This window comes from Psittacula echo (genome assembly GCF_963264785.1).
Source record: "Psittacula echo genome assembly, chromosome: 15".
Classification (NCBI taxonomy): domain Eukaryota; kingdom Metazoa; phylum Chordata; class Aves; order Psittaciformes; family Psittacidae; genus Psittacula; species Psittacula echo.
Genome location: NC_137751.1, coordinates 11,800,750 through 11,818,744, shown reverse-complemented (window position 1 = coordinate 11,818,744; position 17,995 = coordinate 11,800,750). Strand labels below are relative to the sequence as shown.

The window sequence follows — 17,995 nt, the reverse complement described above, 5'->3', positions numbered from 1 at the left end:
CATTTCATTTTTCAGACCAATCTGCTCCTTATTTACTCAAAAAGGTGGGATTATCTGAATCTAATTTTGGAAAGCAGTACAGATGACAAACTGCTTTTCTTCCCCCAACGTAAGTGTACAGTGATTTCAGCTGAGGCATTCTGCACATATACTCCAAATAACTCAAAATATGGTCCCCATTCATTTTTAGCATTGCTCCCTGATGCAAAAACCTTTTCAATACCACATAAATATTTGAGGAAAAGATCCATTATTTGGAAAAGTAAATTCAATAATCAAATAATGCAAACATTTCCTGGTAATCTACTTAAAAAATTAAATAGACATTTAGAGTGCAAGTGACTGCTGACAGAACAAAGGGGAAAATTGAATGTATTCACTGTTACAGATTTAACTGTCAATCCACAGCCATTTTGCATGGTTTATGAAATAATTTGTCTGTATTCATTTCTCTCAAGTTCCTCCCAGGACAAAGGAACAAATTCAGGACATCTGAAAAATACATATTAAGATTTCCAAAGTAGCAATTGAACATTTCCAATGAAAATAATACATTGGAAGCTTAGTTCTTTAAAATGCCGTCTGCTTTTTTAACCCCAGACAGCACTGAAGATCAGCGCTAGCCTAAGAGCGATGCAGTTTCTTAAGAGGGAATAAGTGATGTTCAGTGAATGTTTACATGTTTGCATTTAGTGAGGAAGGGATTACTCTGTCCATACAAGTCTAAAACTGCATTATGGTCAGCTGTAGGACCTGCAAACCCCACAGCCATCATTTATTGATGGCATTGCTTTAATAAATTCCAGAGAAACTTTGCTATACCAGAGGGGTGTTTTGCTTTGCTTTCCAACAGCCTGTATCCAGTTGAAAACCTGAAGCAAAAGCACCAAAATAAGGTGCTAGAAGTAAAGAGCTGGAAAGATCAAAACCATCACCAGCGACAAGGTCATTGCAGAACCTGGGATTTTTTTTAAGGTCTCAGGTAGCCAAAGACATCAGCCATGCCTTGTGCTTTATAGAGGACAGGAGAAACAGGGTGTCCCCAAACTAGCTTGGTGGGAAGACCATTAGGACCTAAGCTTTGATTATGAAACAGTTCAACATGACAATTTTAAATGACTGGGAAACCAGTGTATCTTTTGTGCAATTACAGGTTGATGTTGACAAACAGCATTAAAGATTCAAATAAATACATTTAAGTGGTCCAAATCTTCTAACACTGCAGTCATGAAAGGGCAAAGGCGCTACCATGCATTTTCTACATTATTAATTCAAAATATACATCTGGGGTATAGGGAAGTTGAGGCACTTCCAACCAATTGTGATGTACCTGGCCACTGCAACTGGCTTCCATTCATAGCTAAAACACAAAGACAACTGAAGCACCAACACTGGCTATTTCACAGCTGATGGACATAGCTAAGAGAGAGCCATGACCATCCAGTGAAGGTGAGTATTCAAGTCTCTGAAGGCAAATAGATCTTCATGGAGACAAATACATTGGATGCAGTTTGCAAACACCAAAGAGCCATACTTGGGACCACATCACTCATGGCGGAACACATGGTCCTTACTCTTAACTCAGGAAATTCTTCAGTTTTGTTTTTTTTCTATTACAGTACTAGAGAGGGAAGCATAATCTGAAATGAAGATACATAAATGAATGGAAACAAAGTCAACATTATACAAATACTATTTTCTTTCTAAAATACTATTTTCCCAAGATAAAACTGCCGCTTGAATGACCGTCTCACTGCAACGAAACCCCAAACCATCACCGCTTGCCCATCCCTACCCCTTAGTAGTTATCAGTTAAGAAGCTAAACAAACTTTGCAAACAATTTAGCATATAGGATGAGGGTGTGTCTGAGGATTTTACAAAACTCACTGAGAACCATAACAAATTGCCCTTGCCTTCATTTATATGAACACAGAAAATCTTTTGTGGTCTTGCACTCCGTAGCACAATGGATGAAGCTAAATGATGCTTTGGTCCTATCCATCCTCTCCATCTTCCCCATAGGTTCTATTACAACAGTGTTATGGAAATGTGAGAAAGGCTGAAAATAAGAGTGTCCAGTCTCAGTTCATTGGTTATGGTGGTTTTCCTAAACTTGACATTAGATTTTCTTACTGTTATTCTATGACAAGACTTCCCACCCCCATGCTGGGGCCAGGTCCCCAGTACTGAGTCCTGGATCCTGAACTGCTTGAACACTGCCTGTAGAACATTTTGGACTGTGATTATCCCAGTGGTGGCCTGCAAATTACCTGAAAACACTTCCCCCCAACAGCATCAGCCTGACACATTCTACGAGGTCTGATCACGTTTTGCCATTGTAACATGACAACATCCCTGTAGGGTGTAACGAACCATGGGCTGCACTGGGGTCCCCCCAGCTGCAGGAGCTCAACAGTCAGAGACATTCAAGTATACTCTGTGAAACTGCATGGCACCAGTCAAGAAGGACCATTTTTGTGATGTACAGGAACTCAAAGCAATCTGACTTTGCTCTCCATACGGCAGCAGTGGTATAGCTCAGATCCACAGCACTCTGGTTGCTCCTTCTGAAGCTCAGGACACCTCAGATGCAAAGACTTAAGGTGACGCCTGCTACAACCTCCCTGGAAAATCACAGATGTCTACATGACACCAGTACTGGATGCATCCCTCTCAACAGAGGTATCCAGATGACAGAGCAGTGTTGAGACACGGATATGGTTTCATCATTCCCAGAGGCATCCCGCTGCTCTTTGCCAGCACAGGCAGATTCCTCCAGTGGAATTGCCTGTATCCATTTCGAGAGCTGCAGGTCTGACAGTTTTGCTCATTCCCTGCCTCAACTCCTACGGCCATGGCAGCAAACTGACTACATCCAACTGTAACCAAAACTTCAGAGCAAAGGTCTGAACAATGGCATCTGAATTTGCAAGCATCAAATACAAGCTCAACGCTCCGAGCCTCTCCTCCCAGCACACTCGCCTGTGTATAAAGAGCACTCTGTACTTTTGCAGCTCATGAACCACTAGGAGAATAAACTGCCCAACTACTGTTGCAAACACAAGCTCAGCTAATAAACTGCAAAAGGACTCCTGGGGAACGAGGTACCGAACACGGCAAAGCTGGGGAAGACCAGGCAAAACACAGAAGGTATTCAGAGGCCTCTAAAAGGATTATGAAAACTATGATATTCTAAAGACAGCAGGCAGACCACAGCTGTCTAAAGTTCCAGAGTGAAGTGGATTGAAAAAGCAGATCCCCTGTAATTTCCAGAGACAAATCTCTGTAGTTTATCTGATCCACTATTTAAATTTCAGTGCAGAGTCCTCTATCTGCAGTAATAATAACCTAAATTCCATTTAGTGTTCATTTGAGCAGTCAGGATAAAGTCATTTCTTATTATCTCCCCACTGTGTAAAAAACAGCTTGAAGGTAGGAAGTCAGCAAGCATTTTCACCAAAAAGTAATTATTGTAAGTGACATTTTTACTGCTGGCATGCCATAAGGCGAACTGCGCATTTGGAAGGATAAGTTGCTAAAACAAAATGACAGGGTACTCTGTGACATTCCGACAAGAACCCAAACGTGATTTAACTGGCACTGGGTTTGATGCACCACTTTTTGCAGTGTCCAAAGCTCAAGCTTCAGGTTGATGCCAAACTAGTCAAATTCCAAGTTCCTTTTCAAGGGGCAGTGAGAACTGCCGCATCCTGTGCACAGCGGTGCAGGGAGGACACGAAGCATCCCATGCTCTGTTATGGCAAATTAGTAGGGAAGATGAAAGCAGACAAACGTGGAGAAGAGATTTCTCAGCAACCTCTTAAAAGAGCATTTGCTACTTCACGGCCTGCATTTACCTCCTTGTGCAGATGAGTTAATGGAGAACAACAGACCTGGCAGGTTGCCTGAGAGCAAAGTGTCTCATACTGGGACTGGGTTATTTTCTGTCTTCCCCTGATGATGAGGATGCCCATTCTGTAAACCAAAACCTGGTGTATGCTGTGCTGAGAATCAGGACCTGATCACACAGCTCACCAATGGCCACATCCTCAGGACAACCACTTCATTCTGTTTCCTAGGGTCGGAAAATTTCAGGGACATATTTTTCTCCTCTGTCCTCCTATCTCATTTTACCTGTCTCAATGGATGTCTTTTCAGGAGCAAAGCACCCCAACAACTCTCCTTGCTAACAGTGGTGCAGTGCAAGCTTAAACTGTGGGATGTGATTGGCATTTGTGGAACAGCACTTCAATACATCCCTCTTCTGAGTAATTGAGAGAAAATCCGTGTGAAAGCTGAAGGCTTTCTCTCAGGTAGTGGTTTTGGTGGATTTACTTCAAGTGAGTGAACCTTGCCTTTCACAGTCTGCAAATTAATGTGGCTTATGAAAATATGATCTGCCCTACAGTTATAAACTCCCACAGTTCTATGTAGGGAGTATACAAACCTCCCTACAGTGCGCATATACAATGAGGTGGAGTAGGTAGGTATGTGCAGCTACAGTTGCAAGCACTTGCTATTGTTCTGACTCTTAGATTTCCATTCTGACCGTGGAGATTTTGTTTGTTTGTTTGTTTGTTTCACAAATGTTGGAAGTTTGGGGAAAATGCTATTTTGGGTCTTGGCTCAGAGGGAAATAAGAAAACCCCTTTAGGAAAGCATGCAGATGTATGCGTGTCTGCACTGAACGGGGAGGAAACCAGCTTTGGTTAACTCTGAAATTACTAGGGCAGTACTAAAAATAAAGGTCCCCCACACTGCATAGAGCACATAAAACTACCTGGATGATCAGAGTGAATGTTAGAAGTACTTGAAAAAAACAGCTTCTGAGCATTGTTAAAGGCTTAAAGGTATTGCTGCAATTTTATGTGGCATTTTCAGTCCGGATGTTAGCTTTGGCTCGTATTAAAATACGTGTTTTCAGCCATTCTAGAAGTCAGAAGGAGCTGGGAGAAATGAGATGAAGTTCAGAAAAAAGCAAATGAGATGTGAGGTGGTGATAGACTCATGAGGAGAGATTTACAGCTGGACATTTAAACGTACTTACAGAAGTTGGGCAACCAATTCTCTTTCCAATGAACGCGCAACTACAAATGCCTCAGACAGCCTTGGAAATCCCACTGTGCCCAAACCAACATTAAGACTGCGACTCCTCCACAGCCAAGAGCTGGCATGAGAGCAGTTAAAGGGGTTCCTGTCCTGGCTCCATCCTTTACATCCATTTTTGCCTGACCCTGAAATATAATGCTGTCCCACATGGCTGGGGGAACCAAACCTGTGACCCAGATCTGAAAAGCAGCTGCCCACTGCCACACACCTGCAATGCATATGGATGAAAGGGATTCCAAGAAGGAACCTGGATCTCTTTCCTGATCTCATCTGCAGTCAAGCCCATCAGCAAAAGGATGGTCTTTTGTGCCAATCTCTGTGTTAGGAATAACAAGGAAAGTCCTAGTGCAGCCTTGTGAGTTTAATGTTGCTTGTGGACCAACAACTGAAGAACACTCCGTGCCCAGGGCCATCCAACCAACTTTACAACCAAGCAGAAGCATGTCTGGCTGCTGTGTTATCTATGCCTGCTCTGGATAGGATGCAGTGAGTAACCAGGGCAAGGGACTGTCCTGCTTAGCTCACAACTTTGACAGGGTCAGAACTGCCTTCCTGTGCACGCCTCTTAAAAAGCTTTCGGCACATGGAGTGTGGAAGTGCCATCACTTGGTTCTCATCCTTTTATGGCTGCTCCAGGAAGGCATCACTGGAAGTCCTGGCTGGCGAACCCTCACAGCCCTTCACACACATCCCTTGAGTCCACACAAGTGCTTTATAGCTCTCTGAGAGGTGTGTTGTGCCCCACTGATGTAAAAGACCTCAACAGCTGTAAAGTTTTGCTCTGTACAACGTATGCACCACATGCACCCAGATGTGGAGAGGCAAATCCAGGTAATCATACAGGAGGTCTGGCTAAACAATGTCACAGAATTGGACAACTGTAAGGCTGCATAAACTCAAACCATCAAACTTAGAATCACAGAATGATCCTTTTTTCATAGACACTTCTACTGAGTTAGGAGGACTCTGCTACTGGGGTGTTCGCTGTGGTGTGGATGAGAAGATCACTATGAAGGCATTCTGAACATCCAGGATATCCAGAATCTTGTGCAGAAAGATAAGACTGGAGTTAATCAATTAAAATGAGAAGTTTCACTGAGATCTATCAGACTTTGGGACAGACACACCAACCCCTGACACAACCACACCACCTGATGAAACTCTCAAATAGGAGGCACTTTGGAAATGGCCTACAGGGAAGCATGAGGTCTCCACATAGCCATGATGTTAAGTGCTATTCTACAACAAATGAAGGGGAAAAGAAAGGAACTTGACAACAGTTTTCGCTGGATGTAGACACACAATCAGAAACATCAGAGCAATGCTCTGGTCATGCCAACAGTCCCAAATCCTTTCCCAGTCTCACTGGCCAAAGTGGATGTCTATGGAAGAGGTAAACACCACAACAAGCACGTAGGGAGAATCTCCTCAAATGCCTACCTGCCCCCACAGAGCTTCTTGACCCAAAAAAAGTGCTAAATGGTAAATTTATAGTTTTTACATATCATCCTTAAAGAATTAAAGAATCCTTTCTAAGAAGCTATCAGATTTTAAATTAGGTGATTAATGGCAAAATCACGGCTGCTTTGAACGGCATTGCTCTACTCTGCAAATCTTTATGTAGTATTGAGATTTTTCTCTGTTTCTGTTACTCTAAGTCAGAAGTCAGTATTTAGAAATAACTGCTGGAAAATATTTTCAATAACCTTATTATTAAACCAGCTTGTGTGCAGAAGCTTTATTAAGGAATTTCTGAATGTTAAAACAAATATGTCAAGAAAGCAATCAATCAAGATGCCACAACCCCCCACAGTTATATTTTTAGTACAATCAAAATAAATGAGTGCACAATGCCTTTTGGGAAACTGAGTTAGAGCTTTTAGAGGTTCTGCTGCAGCTCATGGTGTCTTTGTTGACTTGCTGACCTTGTGATTAGAGACTAACGCCTTACCATGTCTGTAACTGTTTACTGTCCTCCTCTGTTGTAAGCCTGAGTGTGAAGGTATTTCTACATCCTCCTTGGAGACTTTAACCTCTTGTCTGCTCCAGACAAGCATATGAAGCAGAATGCATATGTGCAGTGTGCACTGCATTTAAACATACCTCCCCACTAAACAATGTGGACATTCATTTGCGATGGGCAGGATACACATGGGACAGATCCCAGGGTAATGACTGCCCTCCTTCCCAAGAGAGAAGTCCCATCTAACAACAACGTGGTGGGTTGTTCTTCATCTCGGAAGCAAGCAGTTGAAGAGTGACCCTGAGCATTGCTCTCCTGAACGCACTGCTCTTCAGGAGGAGTACTGGCTAAAGTACTGAAACAAAATGACATTTACATTGTATGCAACAATATTATAAAAGCTATTAAGGTACATTATTTTACACATCCTCATAATCTCTCCATACTGCTTTACTTAATTTGTGATAAAATTGTTGAGAAAGGGTACTTAATGTAGGACAGTCAGTAAAAGTAATTTATCATCTTCCCGCTTCAGTGCTCACGTTATCAGCGAACTCATTTTCTGCATTCATCATGCAATCAGCCTATTATTTGCATATTAATCAGGCAGTGGACCATGAAAGAGCCGCATCCCAGCCAAATGCTGCACTATCTCAGGAGGAACACTCAGTAATTATCATACATCAGTGTTATGATGTGGTAATTGATTATAACATCTTTCTGTTGCCCCTGGGGAGTCCCACTGCTAACCCAGCTTCAGGCATTCTGTGCAGATTTTTCTCTGAAAATTAGAGAAAACCATTGCTGTCCTTTTATTGGGGTTTTTTTTTTAGCTTTACAATAGACAGCTCTGAGCATTTCCACGTTACTTTTGCCTGTATTTTTTAAACGAAACCTTCATTAGGGAAAAAAACACCTGCCTCAGACGAGGAAAAGGAAAAACTCAGCAACCCAAACCCCCAGAACAAACCATTTGGGCTCTGTTTGTCCTCTCTTTCAAGGTCTGTTGGCTTTTTAGGTGGGGTGTTACTTACATAATAGCCTTCCCCATCGAACACAACAAAATGTTGCAACTTCAATAGACAGTAATTGCAAAGTTCGCATAAAGGCAGTTAAGTTGCTTTATTTAGGTGCCAAATGAGAGGCTAATTTTGGTCCTCTACTAAAGGACAAATGAAACATCTGCCAGATCAAACTTGCACTATTTTTAGGACCCAAGTTCCAGGGGGTAAAAGAGAGAAACAAACGTAAACCACAACGTAGTTACACTGCACTGATCTCCCACCTCCTGTGTGTGTGGAAGAGAAGGGATGGAAAGGGCAGCTTCCATTTCCCACCCATCTCAACCTCCCTTCGGAGAGCACAGAGGGAAGGAGGGACGTCTCAGGAGAAGATACCAGAGGGGACCATCTCGTGTGCAACAACAGAGAAGGATGTTTTGGCTGGGCTACCTGTGAGGAGAGATGTTGAGAAGAAGCAAGAACATCACTCTTCACAGCAGACAATTGTCCTGGGACAGCCTCATCAGAGAGACCCTGAGCACTGACAGCAACACAGGGATATGTTGTCAAGCTGAGGTTTTGCCAATAAATAGTATCAAACAGTGCCTGAATTATTCTGGGCAACGATCATTTTTCAATGCCATTATAGGGCATTACAGACACAGCCAAAGAAACAAGTATCTCTTAAGTTGCTATCAGCAGTATCTTTGACAAGTAAAAATGTCAGACACAGAATCCCAGCCTGGTTTGGGTTGGAAGGGACCTTAAAGCTCATCCAGTTCGAACCTCTGCCACGGGCAGGGACCCCTTCCACTGGAGCAGCTTGCTCCAAGCCCCGTCCAACCTGGCCTTGAACACTGCCAGGGATGGGGCAGCCACAGCTTCTCTGGGCACCCTGTGCCAGCGCCTCAGCACCCTCACGGGGAAGAACTGCCTGAGATGTAACACAAATTTACACTCTGTCAGACTAAAGCCATGTACTACCTGGCCTATTTTACATTGCTTGCTGTCATTATATTTTCTCCTTTCATTAGTTCTTTTTAATTGGATATTTTTTCTATTGTCACTTTTATTTAAATCTGATCTCAAATCCACTTTGTTTTGTTTTCCATGCAAGTTGTGTTTCTCATCAGATTTAAAATAATCACCGGATTCTTTCAGTTGCTGTTTCTCTGGATGGCTGCTGGCAAACTTAAAAACCTCCAATACCCACCAAATTAGGTGAGACAAAGTCATCAGTTTTTCTCACACCCTAACGCAAAGGGCAGGCTGGAAGGAAACTCAGAAGATTCTAATTTTCTGGTAATTTTCTGGTTTTTCTTCCTGGGAATGATTTGCTATCAAGTAATACATAACTCCATAAACAGGATTTTGCTGTTAAGAGTCTAACAGGCTTTTTATCTTCCGGTTTTAGAGCTGCTTGGTGGAGAAGACAGCTACTTTGCAGCTCCATCCCCATTATAAGATGGGAATAACAACCCACACGTTTGGTACTAACACACCTTTTTTCCTGTACTTTGGGAGGAAAATAGCCCATTACCCGTTCTTTGGACTGAAAGCAAGGTAATTTTCATCCAGTGGAGGAGCATTTTGTTTTGTCATTTGCTGAGCAGTGGTTGGGCTGTTGTGGGGGACACCTGAGGGCACGAGGCTACTTCCATCCCACTGGTGTCAGCCACGTGGTCACGGGGGCTGGACCTGCTGCCCCCTCCTTTCCCCACAAGCGACCAGACGACCAGCGTGAGCTTCTGCCAGCTGCCAGAGCCTCCTATCACCAACAGAAACATACCCACTCCCTTCAGAGAAGAACCTTCCCAACCTCTTCTGCAGCTGCCAGCCCACAGGGGACAGATCCTGGCCATCACCCTGACTCCTGACCCCCCAGCACGACTGCCACAGCCTCGCTCGTGTTTCAGTGCTGCTCCAGTTATTTTTGTATTTGTCTTTCCAACGTATCAGCTCATCATTTTCCATCCAGCTCTTCCGTGCGTAGCAGCTGGCAGAAGAAGCCCCCTGTGCTGGGAAGCAGGGAGGGGAGGTAATGTGGGTCTCTGCCTCCTCAAAGGAGGCTGCACAACTCCAAATGTGCAAAAGGAGGGAAAAGAAAATGTTGGTAACTAATGAAATGAAGAGTGGAATTTACAGAGATCTAATATTCAATATTCTTTTAAACAAAGCCTGAAGAGAGTACAAGAAGTTACACACTCAGATTGATGCTGAAGCTGCAGGGGAAGCCCGTACTCACAAACTACATCCCCTTTCAGCAACTATTAAGCTTACTGGCACTCCTATAAGCTACCTAAGAAGCACACCACTAATAATGGTCAGGAAAGATTCTTTTTTCATGCAGCTTAAAAAATATATTCCGTCATTAATTCCAACTTTTAAAAATGAAGACTTTCAGAATGAGGCATTAGTGTGCCTGGCTAAATGCTACAGCAGAGCTGTACATGAGCTCCTTGCGTGGAGATCTTTCGCTGCACACCAAAGGGGAGTGTGAAGGACCCACACTCCCAAATTAACCACAGAAATAAAGCATAGCTGCAACCTGTCTGGGTAACTCCTCCAAAATGAATGCTATGAACCCATACCCACACTTCAGAGTGAATTAGATTTGTCTTCAGAATCCAGCATGAGTCTCCTCTTTGCCATATTAATATGAGAAGAGTGTTGGTGCTTTGCCATTGTAAGTCAGCTGCAAAGGTTATCTGCCTAGAAAACAGTGTTCACTCTATGATTATATATTTTATTTTAGCACTTTTAGACTAGTAAAGCAATGACCACAATAAGGACGGAGTCATTTTCTGCAAGTTTAATCACTGGCTGGCTCAATGGACAGAAAATGTAATGGAGAAATTTCTCTACAAATACTATTTGCTAAGCATCACTGATAGACAAAGGACTATGGGCCATGCAAGACAGCCTGGGGAGGACAGAGCTAGGCAGGAGGCAGGAATGACCAGAGGATGGCTAGCAATGATAGCCAACATTATGTTAAGAATGAACTTGAAACACTGACTTCACACTGCATTCCCAGGTCTCGGTAAGGTGCCTTGATGGCAATTCTCCCAGCTTTATTGATACCAGAAAGGCTGCCAGAAAGGTTTTCATGGTCCAAATGTCAGGGAAATGGCACAGAATATGATCACACACATTACAGACAGACTACAACAGCTGCCCTTATGAGGAGCCAACTGATATCCTATGGTTTGAAATCAAGACAGCTACGGCCAACTGCTCCAGAGCTGCAATCTCAAGCCACACAGAAAGAATGTGGAAGCTTCACCGATATGCACCAGTGTGCTTCAGGGCTAGCATGAAGGTAACTGCTTGGCTGACTTGGTTGTACAGCTCTAAACTTTGACCATGCATTTGCACCCAGCACAAAAGGAAACAAGCTTCTCAACCAACAGCAAAGACTCAAAAACTGGTCATTAAACATAAACCATCTATGCAAGGTGCAGTCCAACTACTCTGCTAAGAAAAGCCCTTTGTGATCTCCCTTCTCTTCCATTTTACTGACTGCATTAACCACAAACATTTCAGATCATACAACTGTATTAACCTGGAATGCCAGCAAAGGACTGCAGAACAATCTCTCTCTTCTTTTTGATTCAACAACGAAAAATAGCTTGAATTTGGGAAGACTTATCAGCATCATGGGACTGATGACTTGCATGATCTCAAGGTACTAAGGATTTCGCTCTCCAAATGTTAATCCCTGCTGTGCTCTGGACTCTGACGCACCATCTCAGACAGCTCTGCCCATCCAAACCAAAACAGTACAATGAAACCATGACCCATGGGGCAACGGTAGGAGGTTCTCCATTGCCACCCCATGGCTAGTGAGCTCTTCCCATCAGCGCATCAGGATGGCAATCCTGAATATGGACTGCAAGGCTGAAATACACTCTCTTCCCACTTTGTTTCTCTCCGAGTAGTCAAAGTGACAGCATCCTTCTCTTATTTGGTAAATGGGAAGATCTACTCAGTACACAGTTAACGACCTGCTTGCTCAGCAGATTCTGTACTGAAAAGATATTACAGGAACATGTATAACATAAATACAAATATAATGATACGTGGGTTTGTCATCATTCCACACTATGGCTGTTAATATCCTAAATACAGTAAATCACAGATTGCATTCTGATTTTTTTTTTTCAGATTTTCTTTCCCATAGGATGATAAGAAGTAATCTCCCTGTTGTTACAAATGTTTTATTTTGAAGAGAAAGCCTTTATGCATATTTTAGTTGATCTAAATACAGTAGATCTTGGGTTTTTAAATCACGAGATAATATGCAATTATCTCAAGCTAGATTCTGATTTTGAAACAAGCTCTAATTAGCTCCCCATTTTATGCTGCTATAATCCTTTCTTCAACTCCCAAGAGTGTTACTATTGCTAAGCAGCATGAGGTTAGAAATGATGGATGATACCCAGAAAGGAAGACAAACAAAAGGGAAATTCAAAATCCCCTGAGATCACCCGCAGCTGTATCGGCAAATCAAGATTTCCACATTAGGTCATAAGACGACCCTTACAGAAACACAGACCAAAAAGGCACGTCTTTTTCCCACTGAGTATTTGCAAGTCTTTAATGTAGTATATAGAGAGTGTATGTCCTTCATAGAGGATAAATACAAATGTGAATACAAATTCAGCTTTCCTGGGAGCTGCTATGAAATCAAGAGCAGCAAAACGTGAAACTTTGTCTTGATGTCATACAGATGCTCAGTAAAGACTTAAGAACCCAAAATGAAACAGGCTGGTAAAAGCTACATACAGTACAAGCATTTAGAAAAATACCCAAGCACAAACCCTTCCTCCGGCACAGGGCTACTGGCCAAAGCCAACCCAGCTCTGATCAGCAGCAATGCAACTAAATAAGGGCCAAATTCATCACGAAAAAATGCTGATGCAGTTGGGTGACACTAATTCAACTTTTTGTTCCATGTGATTTGGTCCGCGCTTTTGACACATAAATCATTAAAAAGGCAGATTTACCCAAGGGCATTAGAGCAGTTAGGTGGAAAGAAATACACAGGAAAAATCTTCGGAAAGGCACAGTGATACTATTTTTGACCACCGAGGGTACAGGCACCATTTTTGTGTAAAACAAGTTCACTGAAACTTGCATAGAAACACCCAAGCCTTGATGAAAGGTCACAGGCAGAAAATACAGGTATTTATCTGGTTGTAATTTGGTACCGTGTTTTTTCAAAACCCATAAATAAAGCTTTTAAATAAGAAAAACAAGCCCGGCTTCTCTCTGCTATCTCAATCTCTATCTATATCTGTATCAAGATCCATCTAACGCTTATCCATTCATTCCCACATAGAAAAGACTAATGGGTCCATCTGTTCACGTGTGACAATGGAAAATTACCAGACAAAAGAACACATTTTCATCAATGAGGTGTTAATCAAAACCTTATGATCTAAGAATGCAACTAACCGGGTCAGAAATCCAGAAAATCTTGCTAGTTTGACAGAATAGTGCCAAACAGTAATGAAAATACTCACAGCTAATAAAAGTTTGAGACATTACTATGCGTGTTGACACTCTGCACACTGAAGACCTTCTTGGCAAAGCACTCAGGAGCCACTGAATGTATTAGTTTAATTTCACTTCTTCCCCTTCATGCATTCAACAAGTTCCAAGCCAATTATATTACACGGAAAAGGTTCCAGACCTTTTCTCGTTTCAAAATTGTTCTGATTCATTTCGGGTGTAGAACTACAATATGCAACCTTTTCTGCCTGGATTTTCCTGGGAAATGTCTCAGAAGAACAGAAAATGGGAACTGCCTTTTTCTTTTGCCTGCCCTGCAGTGGAAGATCTTTCACAAATGCATAATTCTTATTACCTTTTCTAAACTGTTTGCTGTGCTTTTAATTACAGAAGCGCCGCTAATAACAGAAAATTACCAAACTGCCCTTCCTCATTCAAATCACTTGGCTTTGCTCTTTTGTTCTGCAGGGTGTCACAACCTTCCTTATTCCTTTATACAGAGGAAGGCACCAAGAAAAGAACAATTGTACAACAATTTTGTTTTTAATCACTGGGAGAGGAAGCAGAGGGCACGAGCACCTTCTCTCATTAGTTAGTCTGCTTTAAGGAAAGAAGGAGGCAATCATCAATAACATGATTTTATTAGCTGATAGGAACTTGTCGCCTCACAAAATATGAGCTCAAGGGCAGGAACTGACAAACAAGATTGGGAGTGTGGGAGGGGAGCAAAATATCACAGCAGCAAAACTGAACTTCCTGAAGGAAATCACTTTCAGCTACCAGCGATCCTCCCGGGAATCCATAAGGTGGTTGGATTCTAATCCTATGGGCTTGTCTTTCAATCTTTTATAATTACAGTTAGTCATAAATATGATGATTAGCAATAACAATGCAGCCTTTTCCCAGCTCCTCTGATTTCAGATTCCTCTTAAAATGGCAACAATTAATTACTCATATTTTCCATGCTGTCTTAGGCGTTTATAACTGTAACAGTTACTCTTGCATAGTATTAATGCTACAGAAAAGTAGTCAATGGCATGCTTTTAATGAACAGCAGCTTCCAAAACGTAGCAGGAAACATTAATGTTCACTAAATGCTTTGCTGTAAGTAACAATAGCCCTATGATTGCAAATAATTTTTGCCCATTTTGGTTGTTTTCATTGCTTGTTTTTACCAGGGGCATTTTTTTTTTTTTGCTTTTATCTATTCTCAACTGTTCTTCTTAAGAAAAACGTGGACTGAATGTCATCACAGATTTTCTTGTAGTAAAATCTTTTAGCGTCTGAAATAGTTTCTCAGCAGGGAGAGAAAAGCAGTTGGGTTGGGATGTTCAGAATAAACCCAGCAAACGCCAGAAAAAAGCGTTTCAGAATGGCAGAGAGGTAGAAGAGGAGCACAACCCACCCCTGTGTGTATGCTGGAATGTAATAGCTCTCCAATACAGGGCATGGGGTGCAAGTACTGGGCAGGGCACAAGTATTTTTCTAAAGCACAAAACAGCCCGAGCGGTTTACGCCAGTTAAGCATATCATTGGTAAAACGTCTGTGTGGGTAGAGTTTGGTATCTAACAGCAGGAACACAGCTGTTCTGTTCCAGTCTCCTTCCTATACTGTGGCTATCTTACAAAACCTTGAGCAATTCACTTTGACACTCATCTTTGCTGCATCTGCTTTTTTGCAAACAGAAAGGGGAGGGAGGAAATAAAAAAGGTCGGTTTGGAATATTTAGGGAAGCTTGAAACAGAGAGGCACAGCGTGGTCTTTTCCCCCACCTTCAAATTAACAAAGCAGGTTTTATGCGAAGGAAAGTGGGGGAACACAAAATAAGCCAGTGTGAGTGAGGCAGCTGGAATATGTAGATGACATTACAAACGAAAGGCTTGTTTTACAGCCATTGTCACATGTCAAACTGATAAGCTGAACTATGGTAAAAGAAACCCTACAGAGCCAATGATCTCTAAGATCAGAGAGAGTCTCTTTACCTAATATATGCAGCTAAATACGTGTACTCCTTACATCTGCCATAGCAACAAGGAGAGAATGAGGAATTAACTGGCTTAATAAAAAAACTGAAGGGACTCCTGTATGATACAACACAACACGAGCAACCTCTCGGCATCAAAGCAAAAGAAACGTAACAAAAGCACAGAGAATTATTTCAGAGCAAATCATTGAAACCAGCTGATTACCTGAGCTTGCACATCCCTGCTGTAGGGAATCCTGTAATGATGTCACAGAGTGAAGGACTAGATAAGAGAGGAGAGGAAAATCAGGGAACAATAAAAGGAGATGCCAAACCACAAACTAAACAGTAAGCAGGCTCAACAAATAGCAAAGTGCTGATCTCGGCAAGGGCGCACTACTCATTTAAGTAAGTAGCATTATCAAGGTACAACCAAGGCCAAACTCTAGGCTGGCCTTTCTGTCACAATTGGTATTAGATTAAGAGGAGAGCCACAATAGAAGTGTAATTGCAACACAGCATCCCCCCTTTAAAGCTTAGTTCTTCTAGCTCACCTCCTGAGAAAGCAATCGATATTCTTCTAGGAACAATAAAAATCCCCTATGCAAGCCTAGAAAACAGCACACAAGATTTTCCAGCTCTTTGGCCAAAATTGTTTGACTTACGTATCATATTCATGCCTAGCTAATATCATCCTAATTAGGAACTTGATAACTGCTGTTTATCAATTACACATAAATGAGTGCTTCCTTCATAAACATTCCCAGTGCATTCCCTGGGGACTGGCTGGGCTGCAAGGGTGGACGCTGCCTCTTCCAGCACTGCCTGGCCTAGCACTGGGTGTGAGTGTCACTTACTGCAAGTTTAAAAAAGAAAAGAAAAAAAGAAAATAAAAGATTTCCTCCTCCTCGACTCAAACAAGAGAGTGGAATTTTAATTACCTTGTCCTTGTTGCTGCCCTTGTGCAGGCAGGACACACTGTCCCAGCTCACCATTCAACCAGAGCTGCATACGAATAAATGGTTCTCGGCCTTTTTGGGTCAATTTACTCCATGGCTTTGGCCTGGAGAGCATGTCACTGACACTTCCTTGGGACAGCCCCAATACCTGAAGTGAAGCAACCAAGAACGGCAGGTTAACACATTTAATGTGGAAGGAGGAGTAATTTCAGTCACTTTGGTTTTCCTTTGCTGCTGTATGGTTGCTATCGCTTTTATATGGACAATGAGTAAAACTGCAAAATGACCGCTGTGGGTACTTGGATGGAAATGCTTTCCTCCTGCCGTGGTTTCCTGCTGAAGCATGGTTTTTTTTCCTGCAGGAACGGCGTGGCAGCACAAACAGTAAAAGGATGGTGCGAGATTTGCATACTTTTCATATTTTGTGTCAGATAGTTTCATCAGTTTTAACAGGAAAAACAGAGAGTCCAGGCACACACAGGCAGATAAACCAGGAAATGATTGGCATGTATTTTGTTCTCAAACAAAAATAATTGGGACTTTTGAGACTAGGCCTATATCTGGTTGATTTTTTGGGGGATGAATTATAACGATGTGTGTTTTCACCTGCAGCAGCGGCTGCTCCATGTAAGTAAATATTTAAGAACACAGTCGACTGCAGCAAAGGGGGAATTTCAGACAGACAGAGTGCAATTACCTGCCTGGAATTCAGCACAGGTACAGCAGTTAAAAATCATATGTAATGAAAGCTGCCACGGGATCTCTAATGACCCCAAGAGGTCAGGCTTTTCATTTTACATCTTCGTGAAAAGGTAACAGCACGATGCCAGCTCCTATTAGACTATTATATTTGATTCAATTCCTTACAGGAAGAAGAAAGACCAGATGTCTTCTGCTTCTTACAGCCTGGGAGGTGTTTTCTGGTGGGTAGGGACTCTCCTGAAATCCCACGTGTTCAATGCTTAGGGCCCACAGCGTGAGAATTTCAGACAGCCTTATCGTGCATTGTGTATTTGTAATCAAGCATTGCTTTAAAACATCTCAAAGCACACTAAGGTACCAAGCACCAGGTATAAGAAATGACTGAATTCCTGACTTCAGACTAAGGAGAGGTAAGGGATTTTCTGTGTGTTTGTTTAAATACCCTTGTGCACATTTCCAAATATTAAAAAGGAAAAATGCGCTTGTGTCCATAATCTTCACTTATAACAAATTTAAGACTCTCCACTCATGACAACGGTATTACTCAAATATTCCATGAATTCATTACTTTAAGCATGAAATATTGAGTCTCAGTAACGTTTGCTTCAGCTTTCAGGATTTCTAAACTCGGGGGCCCCATTTCTAATTACAGGTGGCTGAAGCCAATCTTTGTATAAAACACTATTCACATATTCATTCTCATATTCACAAATTCACATAGGAAGCAAAAGCATTTTTCCATCAGACACATGGTGTATCCTCCTGAGCTCCAGACCAAC

At 42.1% G+C, this 17,995-nt stretch overlaps 1 protein-coding gene across 4 annotated transcripts in view; it reads right to left on the bottom strand.

Annotated features, from left to right (window-relative positions):
• CUX1 (cut like homeobox 1) overlaps positions 1-17,995 on the bottom strand; it is a 269,114-nt gene that overhangs the window by 46,952 nt on the left and 204,167 nt on the right. For 2 of the 4 annotated variants that reach the window (XM_080630200.1, XM_080630202.1), the window contains exons 19-20: positions 16,497-16,662; positions 15,782-15,838 (exon numbers count right to left, since the gene is read on the bottom strand). The exons of 1 other annotated variant lie outside the window; for it this stretch is intronic. In XM_080630200.1, the coding sequence (XP_080486326.1) occupies positions 15,782-15,838; positions 16,497-16,662 (223 nt within the window). The remainder of the gene's footprint in view (positions 1-15,781; positions 15,839-16,496; positions 16,663-17,995) is intronic. One more of the 4 variants, XM_080630201.1, reaches the window with a different exon arrangement.